The following is a 23852-nucleotide window of genomic DNA, read 5'->3' as shown; positions in this document are numbered from 1 at the left end:
TCAATCATGTTCTATTGTTTCATTTATGTGTTTGAATATTATAAATTCATGGAATGTTAATTGAGAGGCATTACATTGCTCGAATCAAAAATATTTTATCTTAGTGAATAATTAAAGTTTAAAATGGATAATATTATTTAAAAATTTTAGATAATGTACTTCGAAATCAATCATTTGGATAGAGAGAAAGTCCCTATCTTGCTGCGATAAATTTAAAATTTCAATCAAAATCATACAAACACTTTTTAAATGACGAGAAGAAAAATGTGTGGTGCCTTTTCAGCCACGCTACCTCGTTACGATTGAAGAACATTAAAAACGTGTCAAGCAATAAAGCAAAATTTAGCTTAAATCCCACTGTCTCGATAGGACCGGCTGTAGCTCATGTGAATCGACTCTTCGAAGAGAAGTACAGGGAGAGAAAGGTAGAGCTTGATGGAGAAAAAATTCGGATTTGGGGGATTTGGAGGGTCCTTGAAGGTGGACAGTGTGCAGGCTCTCGCTGCAAATTTGGGGCCAGAGATTCCGGAGATATATGTCAGGCCGGAGAGGAAGGAAGATATAGTCGCCGGCGACGAAGAAGACTCCGGCGAAAGCTTTCCAGTCATTGATTTTGGCAGGTTGTTTGATTCCAAGTGCTCTGAGGAGGAAGCTGCAAAGCTCCACTCGGCCTGTCAAGGCTGGGGCTTCTTCCAGGTCTATCTTTTCTTTTTCTTCTTTTAATTTTTTTTATAGGAAAATTTACATACATACCATTTTATTTCATGCTATTTACATATCTAACACCAAAAATATTAATATTACAATGTATATCACTCATATAAAACTTTAATATCAAATATATCACTCCTATAATTCATTTCTACCATTCATATCATCCTATAAACTTTAATATTTCATTCCATGCACCCAAATTTATTCTATAAGTGATAGACATATAATATTAATATTTTTATGTTAGATATGCAAATAACATAAAATAAAGTGGTATGTATGTAAATCCCCTTTTTTTTTATAGCAGGTAACAAGTCTATTACATAACAGATTTTTTACTTCCCCTTCATTTTGAATATTTTGTATTTTTATGTGAGGATTGATCGAGGAATTAAATATTATTATTATTATTAAATATTTGTTAGAACCAAAGGCTTTCAAACAATTGTCAAAGGGAGGCAGAGGGTGAAATGTGGGTGAAGCTTGGAAGATATATATGAACCAAAAAATATATATGGACTTAGTACTGATATTATTAATGAAACTTAAAAATAAATTCTTAAAGGTAAAATTTTTAAAATAAATAGTGATCATTAATTATAAGACTTTAAGTTCATTTTAGCTTAGTTTTTCATATATAATTTCATACGAAAAAATTATGAATGTTGTATTTTGGGTGTTTTTAAAATTTTGTTCGTTTAATGATATTCAACTTGTGTATATCATAATAAGCTAGGGTTGAGTCGAGTTGAATTCAAGTCCTAGCTATTTTGAGCTCCACTCATCGATCTAATGACAAGCTCAATCTTGAGACAAGCTCATGTATTGAGTTCACTTTTAAGGTAGTTAGAGCTCAACTCATGAGCTCCACTTTGCTAGAGAAGCAACACTAATCTAAAATGTCTAATGTCACTAAACAATATGGAGTCAGATTTGTGTCAAAAATGCTAACTCATTTAATATTCTAATCCAGTTTAAGCTGACTCGAAAACTCAAAATTAACTCGACATTAATATGTTTAGTAGCCACCACCCTCTTTTGCATCAACTAGTTTTACGTACTTGTGTTGACACAAAAAAGATTGTATGAATCACATCTTAAAAGGTATAGATACAGAGTTTGGTGAATTGGGTTTGTGTCGAGTCAAGTTTGAGTCAAAAATTCTGACCTTTATATAAAAGGATTGGATTCAAGTCAAATAATTTGGGTTGGATCAAATTCCTACTAACACCTCTAATCACATGGCATCTGTAAAGATTATTTGATGGTGTGTCTCATATTCTTATAAAAATGAACATAATGTACACATATAAATTTATAAATAAGCATTGTTTCTACTCATTAAGTGGATAATTTTAAGTAAAGGAAATCTAAGATTTGAAAAAAAATAAAAAATTTGCCAATTACTACTAGGCATGGCAATTGACTATCACCAACACCCTTTGACAACAAATGCTAACATCAGTCATCATTCTTCATCCCACATGAGCCATTGATGCATAATGATGTTTATCATTGACTAACAATGATGCTCATCATCACCTGACATCTACGCTTGCCTTACCACATCAACTTTGTTATTAACCAATGTTTAATATCAATTTTCTAGTCACAATTTCCACTTGTATCACGAGACTGCTCAACTTATAATATTCATATTAGGACGTTGGGCAACGGCAAAGTAGGCTATTCATTATCTATCAACTTATAATATTCTCATTGATCGTTGGGCAACACATGTCAATGGTTGGCATTTGATGCCCATCTTTTGGATTGCCCAAAATCTCCCCTCCTAGGAGAGTACAAGCAAGTTGTCCAAAGTGATTTCACTTGCAATATTCCTCATTTGTCAATGTCTGATGCTTGCTAGGGGGACAAGTGAGACGAGCTTGTTCGATCTCCACTTATTAATGAGTTCATAAGTTGAGCTTATTGGATATTGAGATTAACTTGGAGCTCAAATTCTAGTTTATATATTAAACGAGCTCAAGTTTGAGCTTGAAAGGCTTGGCTTATGAGCTAGCTTGATTGGGAACCCTAAATCTTAGTCCTCCCCTCTTTAGGTTAATATTAGTTTGGAAGGAAGTTGCAAGTCTCTTAAACTTTTTTTTCTTTTTCAAATGTGGATTCTCCATTGATGCATTGCCTGCCAAATTGTTGCCATGGCTTCCTCATCATTAGTCCCATCTATAACCTCGAAAACCTCATGCGCATTGAGGAATCATCACAGCTCTACACATGGCGTACATCCATGTGTCAACACCATCACTATCTAACTCATCTTTTTCCACCCACTTGGGTGGGTCTTAAATGGACACCTTGGTTATCTCCTTAATGCCTATTGACCACGATTTGCCTTGAGGAACCCTACAACATGATCCTTTGACGAAGTTACTCACAATACCTAAGTAACATAGATCAATTCGGCCATGTTCTATATCATCCAAGTATCCAACCTCGAATGCTATCTATGGACACATGATGCACCACATCTTAACAGCTCACATTGGGATCGTAGTCTACAAAGGTATGGTGTGTTGGAACATCATTTAAAGACATCATCTCCTTTGACACCACTAATACTCCTACCCCTATAATCTTCTCTCGATCAAAATCAAATGTCCACGGCCCCACATTTGATGGCCTTGACAACTTATCTTGTGTGATAGCCTAGCACACTTAATACTACACGCCATATATAGTTGATACGCTAGCTCTGTTAATGATGTCATCTACCATGTGGCACAAGAAAAAAATGATATGTTGTGGAACTCGTTTAAAAATACAAGAAAGAAGGGGCCAAACACACATGAGGGTATGGAAGATACATGATAATTTTTTTTCATTTTTCTTGATGATAGTCCCCTATAGCTTGAACAATAAGGGCATTCTACTCCTATTTTCAACACTTGTAAATTGTGATGAGTAGTGAATTTTTTTTTGTCGATAGTATAGTGGAGTCATTCAACTAAACTACTATAAAATCTTTAATATTCCCTTTCATGGGTTGATACTTCTTTCTCTTTACTGTTAAATCTCATTGCTCAAAGACTTATTGTGTCCTAGTTAACTAATGGGGGCAGTGCATTCATATCAGATTCTTTCTCTTTATTAATCGTTGACATGTGTGCTCTATATTGCTATTTCAACTTAGACAACTTTTGCTCGTTAAACCTTATTTGTGCCTCATCTCTAATGAGATTTTTCGTCCAATGTTATTACAAGAAACTCTTTATCTATTTTCACAAAAATTCTTACAACAATAGCATAATCACTTACCAAACAATATATAAATCTAATTTTCAATGATATAATTCGAATAATTAAACATACACTATTTAGGGATTGCAAATATAATCTTTTAGAAAATTGAGCCGTACTTAAAATCCCAAAATTTAAACTTTCATAATATTTTGTTATCATAAATATTTACAAAAACTTCATGCATTGAAAATATGCTTATCATTGCAGTTTCCTTGCTGTGCAAACTTAACAAAACTTTTCATTTTCCTTGAATTCAGTGAAGATTTGGATTACAAGATCATCCTTGTCTTTTCTTGATAATGGAATTTAATCTTATTGAGATGATGCAAATAACTTCATCATTTTTAATTTCTTGATCACTTTACTCAAATACTTAATGTTAACTACAGCTTGTAAATCATGGGATACCTGAAGATGTAATAAGCAAACTGAGACAAGACACTGAAGAGTTCTTTAAACTTCCATTAGAAGAGAAAGAGAAAATTGCTCAATTACCGGGCCAAACAGAAGGCTATGGCCAATTTTTAGTTCAATCAAAGGAACACAAGCTTGACTGGGCAGATAGGCTTGGCTTTGTAACATTTCCTCCAAACAACAAACAATTGAAGTTTTGGCCCACTAATCCGCCTTCTTTCAGGTACTAATTATTTAATTAATCCCCCTCATTCACATCATTAGTATATATGCTTCTTTATTTCTATTCATATTTTTCAGAGAAACTATTGATGCATATGCAATTGAGATAAAGAAAGTGGCTAATGGCCTCTTAAAAATGATATCAAAAAATCTGGGACTTGAATTTGAGAAGTTTTATGATATATTCAAGGGAGGTATTCAATATTTTAGATTCAATTACTATCCTCCATGCCCAAGTCCTGAGAAAGTCCTTGGCCTCTGTCCTCACTCTGATCCTATGGGATTGACAATATTACTACAAGTAAATGATCTGCAGGGGCTGCAGATTAGAAGAAAAGATAGATGGCTCCCAGTTCAAGTTATACCTGGAGCTTTGATTATCAACATTGGCGACATCATTGAGGTAATTATAATTCACTGGTGACTAATAGAGTCTGATATATATATATATATATATATATAGAGAGAGAGAGAGAGCCTCTAAATATGTTATATATATATTTGTAGAGAGAGAGAGAGAGAGAGAGAGAGAGACTCTAAATATGTAATATGGTTTATAGAGTACATAGCAAATAAATATTTCTTATCAGTATTTCTCTGGTTGTTACAGATACTAAGCAACAGGAAATATAAGAGCATTGTGCACAGGGCGGTTGTGAACAATGAGAAGGAGCGACTGTCTGTTGCTGCATTTCATTCACTTAATATTGGTGATTTGGTGGGGCCAATCCCGGAGATAGTGAAAGGAGATGAGTTGCTTTATAAGAGCTTGCAATATGAAGAGTATTTCAAGCAGGTCGTAGCTAGTAAACTGGAAGGGAAGACTATATTGGATCACATGAAATTGGACAAATAATTTTCCTACTAACTTATGGAGATATGATTTCAGTAAGGAACTTGTTGCCTCTTTGAGGGTGTTTATTATACCATAAATGGCAATAAATCTATGCAAAATAAACTTATCATATTTAATCACAGTAGTTCTGTATAATCAAATTTTAATGTTGATCTGATGATTCTCCTTTCATACTCATTGGTAAGCTGATAATTATTCCATCCTCTATATATTACTTAAGTTTCCAAGTTCTTACATCAATACTCTGAAAAATATTAATAACAAGCCCCAACTCAAATTCAAAATAGAGCATCGTACTAAGATGAAACAAAGACCTTTTTAAAAAGCAAACTTCAAAACTAAAGATTTGATTTCACTTATGAGTTCAGATTGAAGTGATTCACAAAACTAAAACATAATTGTTTTTCGCAGCATACTGCTGTGACGGTTTTAAAATGTCGTTGTAGGCGATTTATGCAGGCGATTTAAACTACCACCTTTAGAGACACAAAAAAGTCTAAAATTAGTTCTGTAATAGCTCTATTTTCTAGTGTTTACGTATATCAGATGCACAGCTTTTGAGATTGAACAATCTAAAGAGCAATTTGAAAAACAAAAATAATGAACTCTGTCAAATTAAGTAGACTTAAAAGGGCAAAAATAAATGAACGATAATGCTATAATTATTGTGATAAGAGCATATAACAGTTTGTTGAGACTTTGGAAGTACGGAATGAACTAATGGATCAAATAAAGTCGTTATTTATTAATGCATTCGCAGCCAAAAATTGTTTACTTGATTTTTCTTACCTTAGAAAAAACCTTCACCTTCTAGAAGGAGATTTCTATTATGTGAGGGGGCCCTTATCCTGTTCCAGTTATGTTTGATCTGAACGTGATCAGTTCAACCTTAAATCAGTTCTACAGATGATTTCATTAAGCATGTTAAAATGTGTTCAGATTAATTATTATGTGCAGACGCCGAACATCTTATGGAGACCAATCAAAATGTATCACATCACCCGTGCGTTCGGTACCGTGGCTCGGTACCACTCGGTGCCACTCGGTACTGCGGCTCGATACTATTGATATGACGCATTCTGGTTCACAGAGTTCTGTGTCTGGTCTCCAAATGATTTCTCCAGCTTTAGCCTATCTTCTTTCACCTATATATAACTATATAAGACCAGCTATGTATTGCTTATGTTAATCAGCCTCTTGAAGAGTAAGAAAGGGAGAGATGGAAGAAAATTTGGGAATTGGGAGATATGGAGGGTCTTTGAAGGTGGCTAATGTTCAGGCTCTTGCTGAAAAGCTAAGCTCGGAGATTCCGGATAGATATGTCAGGCCGGAGAGGAAGGAAGAGATTTTCACCGCCGACGACGAAATCTCCGGTGAAAGCATTCCGGCCATCGATTTCAGCAAGTTATTCGATTCCGAGTACTCCGAGGAGGAAGCTGCAAAGCTCCACTCAGCCTGTGAAGGCTGGGGCTTCTTCCAGGTTTATTATTTTTCTACTTGTTTTTTTATACCATGTATGTAACCAGCACTAATTTTACAAAAAATTATTTTTTGTTCCTTTTATTCTAAAAAAAATTTATTAGAGTATGAGGATTGATCCAAGAATTTTGAAAATTTTTTAGTATAATTTAGGATCATTGTAATCATTTTTATGGATCAAATATTTACAGTTAATTTTTTTTTGTCAATAGAAATGAAATAATTTTAAGGTGAGAGACTGCTCATATTAAAATTCTCTGTTAATTACTTCTAATCAACTAATTTTAATTTAATCTTAGTGAGATGATTCAAGCAACTGGATCAACTATAATTTCTCAACCCCTTCTCTGAAATTTTTATTGTTAACTACAGCTAGTAAACCATGGTGTACCTGAAGATGTCATAAGCAAACTGAGAGAAGACGTGGAAGAGTTCTTTAAGCTTCCATTAGAAGAGAGAGAGAAAGTTGCTCAATTACCGGGGCAAATAGAAGGCTATGGTCAAGTTTTTGTTCAATCGGAGGAACAAAAGCTTGACTGGGGAGACGTGCTTGCACTTGCAACATTACCTCCAAACATCAAACAATTCAGGTTTTGGCCCACTAATCCGCCTTCATTCAGGTACTAATTATCTAACTAATCATCCTTTTATGCATCACTAATAATAAATCATACGTTTATGCTTATTCATTAATAGTAGTATTTTTCAGGGAAAATCTTGAGAGGTATGCGGATGAGGTAAAGAGAGTGGCCGATGGCATTCTAAAAATGATATCTAAAAATCTAGGACTTGGAGTTGACAAGCTTTACGATATGTTCAAAGGGGGGATTCAGATTTTCAGATTCAATTACTATCCACCATGCCCAACCCCTGAGAAGGTCTTAGGCCTCTCTTCTCACTCTGATGCTGTAGGATTGACAATACTACTACAACTGAATGAACTACCAGGGCTACAGATCAGAAGAAATGGTGGATGGCTCCCAGTTAAAGTTACACCGGGAACTTTTATCGTCAACATAGGCGATATCATTGAGGTAATTATCTTTCATTGGTGATAAATCAATCTAAAAACTGAAGTTAATGAGCTCTCTACTAACAAGCTAGAGGGCAAGTTTATCTCTGGCTAACATGACTATGACAGTCTTAAAAGATGTTGCTTAAACAGTACATGAATATGAATCAATATTTCTTATTAATATTTCTCTAGCTTTTATAGATATTATGCAACGGGAAATATAAGAGTATTGAGCACAGGGCTATTGTGAACAATGAAAAGGCACGGCTCTCTGTTGCTGGATTCCATGAACTAAACTTTGGTGATGTGGTAGGACCAATCCCGGAGATAGTGAAGGGAGATAAGTTGCATTATAAAAGCTTGGAATTTGAAGAGTATATAAAACAGATCTTCTCCTGTAAACTGGAAGCGAAGAGCATCTTGGATCTCATGAAATTGGATGAATAATTTAGCTTTACACAACTAGTAAAGAGATGATTTAAATAAAGAACTTGCAATCAAGTTCATAAGGAGTGTTATTACAATATAAATGGAACTAGATCATACAAAATAACTCATTTCTATTTGAGTTTTATTGTACTATTAAATGGGCTAATGAATTTGAATGAATTAAGTATACTGAATGATCCACACCTGACTGTAGATCTGATGAACGTTGCAGTCAACATGATTTAGCATTGCACTGGATAAAGCCCGCATATTGGAATCTGGAAATAATAACAAAAAAAATAACAGATACAGCAGCACTGAGTGAAGATTTGATGAAACAGGAATCTGTAAAATGATAGGGAACTTTGCAAACTAATTGAGCCATTTTATCAGAACTTTGCAAATTTGATGATTCTGCCTGCATAACTAGTAATGACATTTAAAAACATATCTTTAATTAATCAAAGACAAATATTGTACAGTTTCAGTGAGGCTAATGATCAGAAGCAGACAAACTGCTCAATTTAAAACAATTCGGCAATCAATATTAATAAAACTCCAGTAGTTTAAAATAGCAGAAATAAGATAAAAGTCGTTAATTTTGTACTATATCTCATCCTTAAATTTTCATTGCAAGTGAAATATTTCTTATCAGCCATTTATTTTCTAAATAAAAGCTTTCGTTATGAACAAATTAATCCTATGATCGATTGAGACTTCTACTTACTTTTTAATGCTCAAAGGAATCTATCTATTGTTATTGAAGTTGTTTTGAACTAAACAAACTTGGCTGTCATCTGCCGCTGCCTTCAGAGTTCGCTGACATCAATAATTGATTTATTTTTTACAATGAGTGTTGACCTGTAACTACCAACCGGTCCTCACTAAGAGATCTCATGATCGCACTTAAACCGCTCCCCATGATGTCTCACGACACAAAACACTGGCTCGTCCCATTCTGACTCTCACGCTCTCAGGGGCTGTTTGGTATCAAATTTGCGCCTGGATACAACGAAAATCTGCGTAAATCTGTCTGTACCGAAAAAACAGATTTGTGCTCGTCCTCGCTCAGCCGGCCGTTTTCCTGCACCGGTTATGCTTCTTCGGTCGCCCTCTTGCGAGCAAGCGTTCAAAGAAATGAAGATGAGAAAAAGCAATGGAAACGAAGAGTAAGAAGATACGTCGACGAGGAAAAGCAACAGACCGAAGTAATGGAGAAACGAAAAAATGGATAAGATGAAAAATAAAAACCTACACGGGCTTCATCTGAAATTAATCTAACTTAGTTTTTTTAGTACAATTTAAGTATGAATAATTCATTAGATTAAATAATTAATCAATATTATGATTACTAGTATAATTAGATACTCTAATTTAGTTTAATAAGATAATTAATAATAATAATAATAATGATATGCAATATGTAATTAATATATTTTAAAATACAAATAATTATTATCTACATAATATTATAAATAATTAATTAGTAGTAGAATATTTAAGTAGTTAATGAGATAATTAATAGTATAATTAATAATTAAAACTTATTTAAGTGATTAATTTTATATTTAAATCTTTAACATCTTTAAATCCTTGGATCTATTGACAAACAGTTCCTCAGAATTTAACGAGATTTAACATTTACCATACCAAATAATTTTCAGGATTTACAGCCTTAAGATTTATTAAATTCAGATTTATAAGATTTATTAAATCCCATTAAATTAAATCCAATTCAGTACCAAATATCCCCTCAGAATCGCACGCAAGGAAAGAAAGGAAGCTTACTAGAGAAACAAGCAAAGCCAACCGGCCTAGCTGATCGTCAATCCATGCTTCAGCCTTGACGCGACTACCGATCGACCTCCTCCGTCGTTCCTGGTCAACAATTTGATACCTGTTTTCGAAGCCGAAGAACGACCCAACCTTGCCTTCATTTCCACGCAAGCACCCGACACCAAAGCCGACCTCCTCTTCCATCTCCGGTTGCGACTCCAACCCGACCTTCGTCAGCCCTAACCAAGCTCGCCTTGTCCGACTCCCGTGCATGACTCCAGCCTATGCCCTAGCCCAATCGAGCTCCCTCTTCCTCTCTCTGTTAATATGATGTAGTATATATATATAATGAAGGGTGATTTTCAAACAGGTACCAAGACATGAAATGATTTGAACGAAGCTTGGGGGATGTTAAAGATTTAAATATAAGATAATTAATCGGTTGCGTGAAACAATGATTGTCAAAGACTAATTCCATGACCAAACAACATCCCGAATCCCTCGGCCGTCGATTATCTTTTCGGCTGAGAGGGTTTGAAATGGCAATTGCCTTTCTTACCTCCCTTCGCTAGGAGGATGCCAGAAGACCACCGAAATTACAAATAATCAAAGGACCCTCACATAATTAATTAGAAGAGAAATTTTGTGAATTTTTAACCAATTTGAAATAAAGCAAAATTGATCTAACTCAATTTGAAATTGACTTGATATGTGGTGCATCCAAATTGAGCTTCTTATCATGATCTTGCACTCAATAAGATAACAAAATTACATAAGCTACCATAAAATCATGAATGATACTAACTATATGAGCAAACCATATACAAAGATCAACTGCTAAACAACTTGATTAAAACATTTTTGAAATTATGATTTATGAAAATGAAAATATCTCTCATGTGTCATTTGATGTGAAGTCCTAATATATGATATTGCATATAATGATGAATATGAGAAAGCTTATGTATATTTTAACTTCAAATTGATATCTTATAATGAGCACCTTACTTCAAGAAATGTATACGCCAATCAACTTAAAGAGACTTTTGCTTATTTAAAGATTGATGAATGTATATCTAGCATTTTGAATGGTGGAAGTTCGAATGCTAGCACATTTGTTCGATTTCATGCTTCTCTAAAGTTTTCCAATCCTATTTTAAAAGGTTTAATGCTGAAGAGAAGTTATATTTGACATTGATCAAAGAATAAAGAAATGACATTCCAAAATGTTATCACCATTAATAAGAATATTCCATCTGCTATAAGTAAATTAGCAGCTCTTTCTAGTAGTTGGGATAAATAGGTCTGCGCAAGATGAAAGAGATGTAAAGATTGTTGTTGAATCAAGTTGACAATGTATAGTTACAAGATCATCTGATGCAAGTAACTTAGGTCATAATAATATAAGGAAAAGAATATTATAGCTTTGGTGGTAGATAGCAATATCACAATGATCACACAAGCAATGATCACCTATTGGCCACAATAACCCTTAACATATGTTTGATAGTCTCCTACAAACACAAAATCAATGTGCCATGAACACGACAACTCGATAGCAATATAAGATACAAGTTTCTTCAATTTGAGAGAGAAACTCTCCAATTCTCTAGCAAAGCTTAGAGCTCTAAAGCAAAAACTCTAGATCTAAAATCAGCTTTCAAATTCAAGATCCCAAAGTTAATTATAGCATTAGCAACTAATTAAAGCAAAAGGAGAAATATAAAATCCCTAAAAAACATTCAAATTTCCCTCATAAACACCCATTAAATTAATTACTTGGGCCCACTAGGGTATTTGCCCCTCCCCCTTGGTTTCGCCCCCTGGTTTGGGCCGCTGGCAATAGACGTGAACCGCTACAGGTTGGACCGGTTCCGCCAACCCCTCTTTGGTCGGCCTAACATTACTCCCCTTCCAAACACTCACCTTGTCCCAAGGGGAAAAGAAGGAAAATGTAGCCGCACTCTCTCATATGGCTCCCAAGTGGCATCAAAATCGGGAAGGTACCTCCATCTTATCAGTACTTCTTTGTTTCCTTTTTTGTCAAATCGAACTCCCCTCAGCTCCAGTGGTTCTAACTTCTAAGCTACTTCCAATCCCTCTGTTAGTGTGATTGGCAACTCTGCACAAACAACATTCTCCCCTAGAGCTCTTCTCAACTGTGATACATGGAAAACTAGATGTATGGTGTCGAATGGGGGTAACTTCAAACGATACGCAAGCACTCTGTTCTTGTTCAAAATCTAATAGAGGTCAAAGTACCTCGGAGTCAATTTCTCGTTTCTCTTGTTGGCGACTGATCTTTGCCTGTAGGGCCTTAGTTTCAAGAATATTTTCTCCCCAACCTCAAATTGTATGTCCCTCCTATGTCTATCTGTCGGCTTCTTCATAATTTGTTATGCCCTGAACAAACGTTTCTTCAATTCCTCCAACACCTTGTCCATTTTCTCTAAGTACTGCTCAACTGAATAAACTGGTGTGCTCCCTCTCCCAAAATGAATTAAGTGTGAAGAGTTTCTTATATACAACATTTTAAAAGAAGTCATATGAAATGCATAATGGGACGAAGTATTGTACCAATACTCAACTCATGTTAACCATTTAGCCTACATCTATGGCTTTTAATAAACAAAACACCTCTAATAAGTCTCCAAGCTTCGGTTCACCATCTCTGTTTGATTATCAGCCTAGGGATGATAGGCGGTGCTTCTCATAAGAATAGTGCCCTGCAACCTGAACAGCTCCCTCAAAAATTGACTGAGGTAAACTTTGTCTTAATCAGACACAATCGACTCATAAATCACATGCAGTCGAACCACCTCCCTGATGAATGTTGTTTCCACTGTCACTGTGATGTAAGGTTGTCGTAAGGGGCTGAAATGTGCATACTTACTAAGTCTATCCACCACCACCATAATGACTGTGAATCTTTCTAATCATGGTAGGTCGTCTATGAAATCCATGGACACTTCCTCCCACACTCTATTTGGAAGTGTCAAGGGTTGTAGTAGTCCTGGAGCCATTGCCATATATTTGTTTATCTGACATACTTCGCACCTCGCCGCCATCTTCTCAACATCTTTATACATCTCATTCCAGTAAAGCTCATATACCAACTTATATAGGTCTTATGTACTCCTGAACATCTCCCACTACACTGCCGTGGAACTCTTGTAAAAAGTGCGGAATATATATAGAAGTTTGTGGCACCACAAACCTCCCCTGATACAATAGCCTCCCCATTTCCATATAGTAACCAAAATGGTTACCATTATCTCTCATCAAATCTTCCATGATCTTTCTCAACTCTTCATTCTGCACACTTTTTTCTTTGATATTAACCTATATAGAAGAGGCTAAGAGTATCCATCAAGAATGTTTAACCTATTCAAGATTGCTTGTTAGAGCATTGCTCAATTACGTTAACATATGTGAAAGAAATTAGAAGAAACCACCAAAAATATTTAACCTATTTGAAGTTATTTGTCAGAGTTTTGCTCAATAACATCAACTTGTGTGAAAGTTTGAATTAAATCCTCTTGGAATTGATTATATTTTATTTGAGAGGGGTGAATGTCACGTGTATCCCGATTTTCTTTTTAGATCATTACTCACTTCTTGAATTCAAGGTTAAGACATTTACCCAATGAATAGAAGTACAACCAAGGATTGTATAGAGCTTGTAATTTATTATAAACATAATTACATTTGCTATTAGCTTTATGAAAAATAATTTCCTTATTGTCTTGAATGTTAAATGTAATTGAGAATTGTTCTTGGTCACAATTGTCTTTGATTGCAATCAAAGTTGCTCCCTAGTTAAAATTTATTTCTTGAATATGATGCAATTATTATTGTAATTGAGGAGAGATAAATTGATAATTGTGTGTTGTGGTAGAGAGGTTGCACTTAATATTGACCTAATAGAAGATTATGGTAAAGGAATGACCCCGTTCTAACCATGCTCAAGTTGTTAATCTGAACAACCTTTCGAGGTTGCAGCAAAATTTTCCCCCAATCAAGAATCATTTCTCACAGACGGCGTCAAACCGTTACGTCCTAAAAAATTTGCAACAGTAGAGATAGATATAATTTAGCATCTTAGTTTTACACAAATATATAATACACAAATTGATAAAAAGAATAGAGATGTAGCGTTCACAAGAGACCAAGATTTTTACATGAAAACTCTAAAAAGGAAACAAATCATAGGGTCTAGCCCAATTTGAATGAATCAGTATTAATGGACAAATACTAATGAAACCTTTTCTTGGGGGGCATAATTTTTGTAACAAATACACATTGTATAAAGCTCGTTACATCATAATCATTCTTAAAAGAGTGTTGGCATATATGTTTAGTCAATATGATAATATTTAAGTTATCGAGGTCAAAAAAATAATAGACAAGCAATAGTGGACTGAGAGGACCATAGTCAGCGAGAGGACGACGACGACTATAGTCAGCGCGTGACGATGATGGATTATAATCGACAAGAGATGGTGGTCAGAGTGGATTGTAATCGACATGTGATGGTGGTTAGAGTTGCCATAGTCGACGGGGGATTATGATTGGAAAAATAATAGTCAGAGAATGACGGTGGTCATAATGAACCATAGTCGGCAAGTGACAATAGTCAAAGTGAATCATAATCGGTGTGCGACAATGGTCGAGGTGGACCTTAGTCGGCAAACAACAATGATCAGAGTGAACCATAATTAATAGACAACGGTAGTCAGAATGACCATAGTCAGGTGATGATGGTCGAATGTACTATAGTCCGACGATGATTAGTTGTCAGACGAAAGTCTTACGAAGGTCAATGGTCAGGTAAAAAATCAACAACAATCGGTGGTTTAGAGGTGATCGAGGGGAAGTCTAGTCGCGAATAACGGAGGTCAAAAAAAGATTGCAATTAACGGCAAAAAAAGGTCAGATAACCATAATAGTCATCGGAGTGGTCGTGATCCATAAGCAACGATGGCCAAAAGGGCCATAGTCAACAAGCGTCAATAGTAGAAGTATCATATTAATGGACAAGGATCGGATAAAGGCTTAACGATGGTTGTCAGATTGAGGCCCAACAACAATGGTTGTGCAAAAATCCAATAGTAAAGACCTAATAACAAGAGTTTGCTGGCGATGATGCTAGAGCTTCAAGATGCTTCAAACCTCAAAGTTCTCTTAAATCTATAATCCAATTTATCAACCTCTAAAAGTCCAAGCCCTACCTCATGTAAAAAAGATACAATTTATAAATTTTAATAGTAACATGCCCCATAAATACAAAAAAAACGAAAATAATTATAGCATTTCATCAAATAATCCATAATGATTCCCTTAATCATGAAGCATCAAGCTTTTAAATTTCTTAATGATGTTAGAATTAAACAATCTTGAACTCGTGAGATTCCTATCAACTAGTTGTTCGATTTAACTATAAAAAATTTCATATTTAAATATCATTTATCATTCAATTAATATTTTTAAACTTCTAAATATGCTTTAATCTCTTAATTTGAATACATTAAAGCTCATATTAAATCAATTTTTGTGCCATTTTATTCATTTTATTAAAACGTTCAATTTAATTATAAATTTGCTAAAAACTAGTTTGAATTATCCTAAATTTAATTTTTAAAAAAATCAATTTAAATATACATCAAAACATCCAATCAATACAATTTTATCTGATGAATCAATTGAACTCCTATTTTCAAACAACAAAGCCCATAGAATTTGAAAATATGTTAAATGCTTGCTAAAATATTGTAAAATAATATAATAATTTTTATATGATTACAAGGCATAACCGCTCACAGGATGTCAACATGGACTTTCCTGAAACCATAAATCAAGTAAAAGATCCTTAATTAAAATTTTAATATTCCATTAAATCAAGATATTAATTAGAGAAAATTTGTTCGTTAATTTCTCTCCAACATTTTAAATTTGCTTTAATCTGATTATGAACATTAAAAAAATTGAGTCTAAAATACCAATTAAATTATCTTTCTTCATTATCTTATAATTAATTGCTATTTATACCATAAGCACATATAATCCGACAAATATTTTATTAAAACAAAAAATTTTAATGTCAAAATATTATTAAGACAAAAATCATAAATGACTAGAGCAAACCAACATAAAAAAAATTCCCAGCACAGCAACTTCAATCAAAAATAAAAAATAAAAAAGATAAGAAATCACGGAGAATTACCAAAAGCTTGATCACTTAGAACGCGCTTACTTCCTCTAACGGAAATCTCCCAATCTCCCTTCGGCACAGTCACAACACTTCCCGATAGACAGCCCTAATCATAACACATGCATCAGGTTAAGCATGAAAACGGAGATCTGTGGGAATTTCTTGCGGGCATTACTAAAACAATAGAGGATTGAGGAGATTGAAAGCATTAAAAATCGAAGAAACTTCACAATAAAACAATTTTCCGGCGATCAGAACGTGTCGGGATTCATATGCAACATCACGATTTCATCAATCAGTGGATTGACAGACCATGAATTTCCTCATCACCTCGCCCGCTAGTTTGGGAGAAATAACGCAATAAATTAATCAAACAAAACCGCTTACTTCGCAGAAGAAATCAATGTTCACAGAAAACCATATAAGGAGGAAAAAACATAAAAGAGTAGCAAAGCTCAGAACTTCTTAGAGGTTTGTGATGCCATCATCGGCGAACTACCATCCGCCTCCGAAACACGGATCTTATTTCATCATCGCCATCCACTCCTTAAAAATCAAAGCACATACAGATTCAAGCTGGAGAGAAAAATAAAGAGAGAGAGAGCGAGAGATTACACCTCAGCTAAAAGTGACGAGGAAACGGAGAGCTCGAAGTTTCTTTTATAGAAGTACACCGCCGCTGAAAGGGTCGCGGAAACGGCGTGCTCGAAGTTTCTTTTAAAGATGAAACCCTAAATTTGCGTGAATGCATCTTGGCCGTTAAATTGTATAACTAGAAAGCTTGGCTGGTTATCTGCCCGATTTGATACAATCAACAGCATAGACTAAGCCATGGCATTAATTTTCTTTTATTTTATTTTATTTTATTTGTAAATGGGAATTAGAATGTGAAAAAGGAAATGAATATAATTTTTATTCAATGAAAAAAATGTTTGATATATGAAGAATTTAATTATTCTATCACAATTGGCAAAAAAAAAATGCTTTGAATACACTTTAAATAATATTTAAATTATTATTATTTTAATAAATAAGTTTAAATAGTATTTCTTTTACTAATTTGTGTGCGTAAATTTGATTAAAATTTTTGTTCAATATTTTTTAACTAATGATTATAATTGGTAGTTAAATACTGCGAATTTGTTGAGAGAAAAGCTCATCATTAAATAAAAAATAAATAATAAAAATTATTATCATTGAATTAAGAAAGATTTCAGTATACTTCAACCAAGAAATAGCAACCCGAGACAGAGAAGAATAATAAAAATTTAAAACCTATTCATAAAATTAAATTTAATATAAAATAATTAACTTAGTAAATTAATTTAATATAGTATATTCTATTTTTTTTAATGAGAATTAAAATTTTATAATAATCATTTTGTCAAATAAATAACAGCTAAATAATTTTACAGGATCCCATCATCCCATGTAACTTATTTACTTATGTGAGCCAAAATAATTATATGAACAATGTTAATACATAGTGCTAAGAAGATATATAATTCAATATAAAAAATGTTAAATTTATAGAACATATATATATATATATATATCATTTAAATAATTTCAATATTTATTATTTTATCTTATTCAACCTCCATTGAAATTTTATTTTGAGAAAATTTGAGGGCCTAGCTCAATTTCATTACTATTAGAAGATAATTAGAAAGGTTTGAGACCAAGGGATACTCAAGAGAGTAAATACATATAGGAATTGCTAGCAAACTCAATATACAAAGAAAAATAAAAAAGTATAACCAAGATTGCCCAAACAAAATAAGAAGAAAAATGGCAAAAACTGGCATAAAAATAATGCTAGACTTAGAAGATATAAAAATACATCATAGATTCTATTTAAGCGCAGAAATCATACTAAGAAATACCCGGTTGCATGAGCAGAAAATGCAAAGACCATCCAGGGTGAGTTTGGAGTAGGGGCTAATAATCATCATTCAGAACATTATAAAAATCATGAATATACAATCATCCCAGTTGTTGTGAGAGTCTCTAGGTGTAAACCCAAGACAAAGGTATATCAAGTAATCTTTGAAAACATCCTAACTTTTTCCATTTTGATAGCTTGAGAAAGCAACATGTTTTACTTCTCATAAAATAGAGGACTGACTTTTAATATGAAACACATATTTCTAGAATTATACTCCTAGAGATAGCATGTCAAGCGGAAAGTTATTAAGTAAAAGCCATTTTTAACATCAACAGTAATGAAATTAGGGCCATGGATAAAGTCAAGCACTTCTTCAATTTTAAGGGGCAACACAAAGGAGGAGATAAAAGCATAATAACTAAAAAAAACATGACATTCGAAAAATAGATGTGCAATACTCTCCATGTAAGATAGGTAAAGGTCACACATAGGAGGAACTTAAATATTTGCAGGCCGTCTTTCAGAGCAAGCGAACCATAAATCGAAAAACGGGTAGAGTGCCTTTTGTGCCAAAGATGTTTGTATCATGAGAAGGGAGTTGCATTTGAGTAAATAGAAAGAATAAAAGTTTTAATCCTCTGCTTGGCTTGTCCTTTTGAATAGATGCATTTGGAATAATCATCATGTATGGTAACATATGTAATGCTCTGCCTAAAAGCCTAAGGAATAGAATGGGGAAGAACCCATTCCTTGTTATCAATAAAATTTGCCACTTAAAAAATGAGGATTCACTAGATATGCAATGTAAGAGCCACCCCCAAGCCAGCTAAAACATTGTCATTTCACCAATGGTCTCATAAAAAAAGAAAAAGTATAGATGTCTACCATTTTGAATTCAATAAGGTATTTTATCAAGTTAGTCGACTTTCTAATATTTTTCCCACCATTTAGAGGCACTAACCAACTCAAATTCCAGATAGAGAAATATCCTTGCTTGCAGTAACTGGTGAGAAGAGTCTTTGGTGATGTGATACCAAATAGTCATATCATGTTGAGACAGGTCCTATCATTTTGGCTTACAACAAACGAATATTAAGATCTATTAAAAAAAAAATCATATTTCATCTTCGAATTTTAAACTTTTAAAATTGCAATAGACTACAAAACAACTAAAAAATATCTAAAATGTTGAAGTAAACTCATTCACAAAATGTCTTTTATTTCATCATCAAAATATATATACATTAGTAACACTACAGTAAATGACTGCATAACAAGGAAAAGAGCTAAACATAATAAAAGCTAGCCATGATTATACAAAAATGAAAGAAGATTAATACCTATACAGACTTAAATCATGTCCTAAATAGCTATTCAACATTTTCATTCCTTTTCTCAGACCCTGAAAATAGAATAAAAAATCACATTGAGCTAAAACAACTCAACTAATCATAAATATCGATCTAAATTTTCAAACATTTATTTTATTAAATATTTTCTTAAATTATTAAATGCAATATAATGATTCACTATATGGAGCGGAGTAATAAAAATATTACAGTTATCCAAAGATTTAAATACTAATATTGAGCAGCTAAATAAATTTAATTTTATATGTCATATATTTCATAGAATAGAATATAATAGATACCCCTCTTTTAGATATAATCCAAAATTCTAGCCACTTATGACTCCCAATAGATAGAATTTTAGATATTTTCATATTCAGATTCATGGTTTATATGACATATTCTCAAAAGATTTCAACCCCTTATACATCCCAATAGATATTTTTCATATCAAAACTCATCAATTCAATTAATATAGCATATTTTCTTTCAGTGTAACCATTAAAGCATAAAGAAACTCAGTGCATAATTTCATTACTTGTTATAGCGATAGGCAACAAGAAATACTACTGAGCATAAATTCCTATTTTTTTAAATATAATCAAATTAGGAGAGATTGAATATAATAATATTTCAAATTTTTAATTGTACTACAACACTATTTTTTAGAGTCTAGATTATTTTCGATTTCATTAAAAAGGTGCACATTTCAAAAAATCCTATATATATAAAACTTCCATAAAGTATTCAAAATATTTAGAATCTCATTATCTATAACATATAAAAAGTTATGCATTAAAAGTTTTATTAGTCCAAAGTTATTCTCATTTTTTATACTAAAAATATTAATTTAATTAAAAATTTAGACAAACTTATATTTTTAAAAATTGTGATAGACATAATGTGACTTATTTAAATCTGAACAATTTTCAAAGTTGGATCGACTACTAAAAATGACCCGAAGCAACTCAAATCCCTTCCTTTTATCTCTAAAATCCTCCTTCCTCTCTCTCTCTCTCTCTCTCTCTCTCTCTCTCTCTCTCTCTCTCTCTCTCTCTCTCTCTCTCTCTCTCTCTCTCTCTCACACACACACACTTGGCTGCAAAAATGATCGAATGAATGGAATAGTAGATTTCAATATATTTAAGTGCAAAAAATGGCCAGTGCACCTTGGGGGGGATTTTCAAATTTCACCAATATATATACATTCAGATTCCCGAAACTCATCACTTTAGAATACTTGCAAGCTTCTCAAACACATTGAAAATAGTTCAAAATATAGAAATTCAATCATTTACCTATTTTAAATAGAGTTAGAATATGTTAAACTAAATATTGAATATGAAAGTTTCACAATTAATTTCATAACCTAATCCAATAAGACTCACATGCATAACATGTCTTATCGTGTTGGCTTGTAACAAGCCAATATAAGATCAGAGTTTTGAGAAAACTATGAAGATTTTCATCTTTTTATTTTACTTTAAATAAACAACAGATTGCAAAGCTGGTAATAACTTTCAATATATAGAAAATAACTCATTCACATTTTTTTCATTACTCATCAAAATGTATACAATGTATGCACTACAGTGCATGGCTATAGACTAAAATATGGAACAGAGTAATTTCAAGAACTAGTCATGATTATACAAAAATTATAAAATAAATACTTATATAGACTTAGTTAGATCAAATCCTCACTCCACTACTAAACTAGATCATTCCCTTTTCCAGATCCTAAAATAAAATGTATATAAACTATCACAAACCAACCCAATATGATCCACAAATACTAGTCATACTGTGTTGGATGATGACAGAACATTTTCTTACTTATTAGGTGAATTTTTTTAAGAAAATATCTAAATGTTTAGAACTGTTTTATCTATAGTATGCAAAAGTTTACATGATGAAAGTTTTGCATATATCAACTTATTCTCATTTTTTGCTAATAGAAGTATGATTTAAATTAGAAAATTCTAGAAATTCTTGAATTTTTTAAAATTTATATCAACAAAATGCAACCTACCTTGAACTAGGCACCTTTTAGAACTGGACCACAGTTAAAAATAGACCGAAGTCCCCTAAAATTGGATTTCTCTCACTAGAATTCCTTCACACACTCTCTCTAATTGGCTACCTTCATTAGGTGGAAATGAATAAAATAATAAAAAATGATATTTTTAATATAAAAATTTGATTGTATGTCATAGCGCCCAATTATGCATGCCACAACCTCCATTTGGGAGCCCATGGTGTCACAACGCCACCACCAGCACTGCAACATGAATTAATTGCCAAAAAGACTGAGGGCTCAACATCACAATGCAACCTACACCGGTACTGCGATGCCCTATGGAAAAAAAAATCAGATTTTTAGAACATGTAAATAGCCCCTATGGGATCCACTTTAGAACACATGCATGCAAAAAAAATCATATACTCATATAAAGGTATTCAAATGCAAACAAAATTAATGGATTACCTTATATCAGATCAGGTCAGAACAAGTGGAATGGTGTGCTAATATGTAGGTGTTATAATTGAGAAGTTGTTTGTAGTGGTTGATAGCATCAATCACAATATGATCAGTATGATTAAAGTTTCATGATTGCTATTCAGCTCCCTGATAAAATTATAATTTCTCTTATTTCTGATTAATACAAAAACTTCAAATCTTTTTCACCTTTGGTAATCATGTTAGTTTTCCCTCTTTGAACTATCTAAGAGTTAAAAACACCATAATAAAAAGCAAGCTTGTCAAATGTAGCCTTAGATTTTAAAATAAGCTCTTTGTTATTAGGCTAAACATTAAGAATAAAAAGTCAATCCTGGCGTGCTCTTCCAAGTCCTTGATTTTAAAATATGGGAAGTTTGAATAATTCCATTTTTTGGATTTAATGGATGTTTTAAGACTTTTGAGCTTATCATAATGGAAGGAGATAAGATTATTAGGGTGTTGATGGAAAAAGTTTGAATTTAAGATCTATCATAAGAGGGAAAATTTGCACCAATAATTTTTATTTTGGAACCTCATATGAATAGGATGCCACTGATCAATATAGAAGATCAATGGATAATGATTAAAACTCTTTGGATTCTGCACTTTTATAGAAATAAGTAGGGAAAACTTTCATCCATAAATCATTAACAAAGGAATATGTCCAATTTGATATAAATAGGGTCATCAAGCTGATTGTTGAACCAGATGAGTTTTTGCCTTACTAAAGCCAAGTCAATAAGGCCATTCTCAAAAATCATATCTTTACATTCCCATAATTAAAGCTAGCACCTTAACACCTCTACATTTTTCATTTTAAGATCTACAGTAATTAAAATCACCCAAAATAATACATGAAAAGGTAGATGAGGATATAACAGAACTAATTTTACTAAAAATTTTCCAGAGATGACTTCTTTCAGAAGTTGAATTGGATACATACACCATAAACAAAGTAAATTTCAAGTGGAAGCCCATAATAACAGTGCCATAAATGAGCTAAAAATCTTTAAAAGAAGGAGAAAAAGCTAGTATGAACTAATTCCATTTGATCCATATCTGACCTGGAGTAGCGTAAGTGAAGTTGTTACAACTACCCTCATTGTGAAAAAAGGAGTGAGATGAAGGGAACCACTGATTGAATGCTTGAGAAGGATTAATTTTAGCTTTGAATATATATTAAGAAGGTATAAATTGAAGGCTTTAATAAATATTCAAACAATTATAAACCCTATCAATTCCATCGAAGCATCTTACACTCCAAAAGGCAAAGTTCATGTTTGTCATTTTGATTTGGGAGGTGGGTAGGTTGGCTTTTTGGCCTTATTATTAAGATTGTTTGTGGGTTATCTTAGGTCATTGGTTTTTAGAATTTTTTATAACTGGGCCTGCAAATTTAGGGAAGCCTCAATGAAGTTTTCCAAACCAATAGAAAGTATGGAGAAGCTACTTTAAAGGTGTTACGTTATATCATCATTTATAGTTATTTGTAGGTCAGAGGATAGTGTAGGGTCATCAAGAGGATTAATTAGGTTAGGTAGGTGCTTTGGCTGAGCATTTAGAGGAGGAGGTGGGTGTTTCGTGGATAAAGATGTAGAATATTTTGCAATTATGGATTGATTTGAATGGATATTTTGTTGAGGAGGGTTAAAGTTTGAAGCAAGTTGATGGGTCTAATTTGCTATTTTTTTTTCTTGATGGGTGTTTAATATGTTGTTTAGGTTTTCTACTT

The 23852-nt window shown here is 33.0% G+C and overlaps 2 protein-coding genes and 2 non-coding genes across 5 annotated transcripts; 2 read left to right on the top strand and 2 right to left on the bottom strand.

Annotated features, from left to right (window-relative positions):
- The first annotated feature begins 359 nt into the window (after positions 1-359).
- Positions 360-5606, top strand: LOC110110104 (S-norcoclaurine synthase 1). 2 transcript variants are annotated; one of them, XM_028692258.1, is made up of 4 exons: positions 360-696; positions 4368-4615; positions 4825-5017; positions 5225-5606. In XM_028692258.1, the coding sequence occupies exons 1-4, from the start codon at positions 436-438 to the stop codon at positions 5468-5470; spliced, it is 948 nt and encodes a 315-aa protein (XP_028548091.1). In that variant the 5' UTR covers positions 360-435; the 3' UTR covers positions 5471-5606. The 2 variants fall into 2 exon arrangements, with proteins under 2 accessions (XP_028548091.1, XP_020697076.1); XM_020841417.2 differs by having other exon boundaries at positions 362-696; positions 4693-5017.
- On the top strand, positions 5365-8580 carry LOC114578333 (S-norcoclaurine synthase 1-like). Its single transcript, XM_028692259.1, has 5 exons — positions 5365-5502; positions 6664-6950; positions 7322-7569; positions 7659-7983; positions 8166-8580. Exons 2-5 carry the CDS (start codon positions 6690-6692, stop codon positions 8409-8411), a joined length of 1080 nt encoding a protein of 359 aa, XP_028548092.1. The 5' UTR covers positions 5365-5502; positions 6664-6689; the 3' UTR covers positions 8412-8580.
- Positions 8581-16627: 8047 nt separating this feature from the next.
- LOC114578785 lies at positions 16628-16715 on the bottom strand. The gene has a single exon (XR_003699741.1). It is a non-coding gene; the product is annotated as a small nucleolar RNA snoR14 (small nucleolar RNA).
- A 116-nt stretch (positions 16716-16831) lies between these two features.
- Positions 16832-16919, bottom strand: LOC114578784. Its single transcript, XR_003699740.1, has one exon. It is a non-coding gene; the product is annotated as a small nucleolar RNA U61 (small nucleolar RNA).
- Between the last annotated feature and the right edge of the window lie 6933 nt (positions 16920-23852).

The sequence above is a fragment of the Dendrobium catenatum genome, unplaced genomic scaffold (assembly GCF_001605985.2).
Source record: "Dendrobium catenatum unplaced genomic scaffold, ASM160598v2 original_scaffold_155404, whole genome shotgun sequence".
Classification (NCBI taxonomy): domain Eukaryota; kingdom Viridiplantae; phylum Streptophyta; class Magnoliopsida; order Asparagales; family Orchidaceae; genus Dendrobium; species Dendrobium catenatum.
This window is presented reverse-complemented; position numbering and strand designations above follow the sequence as displayed.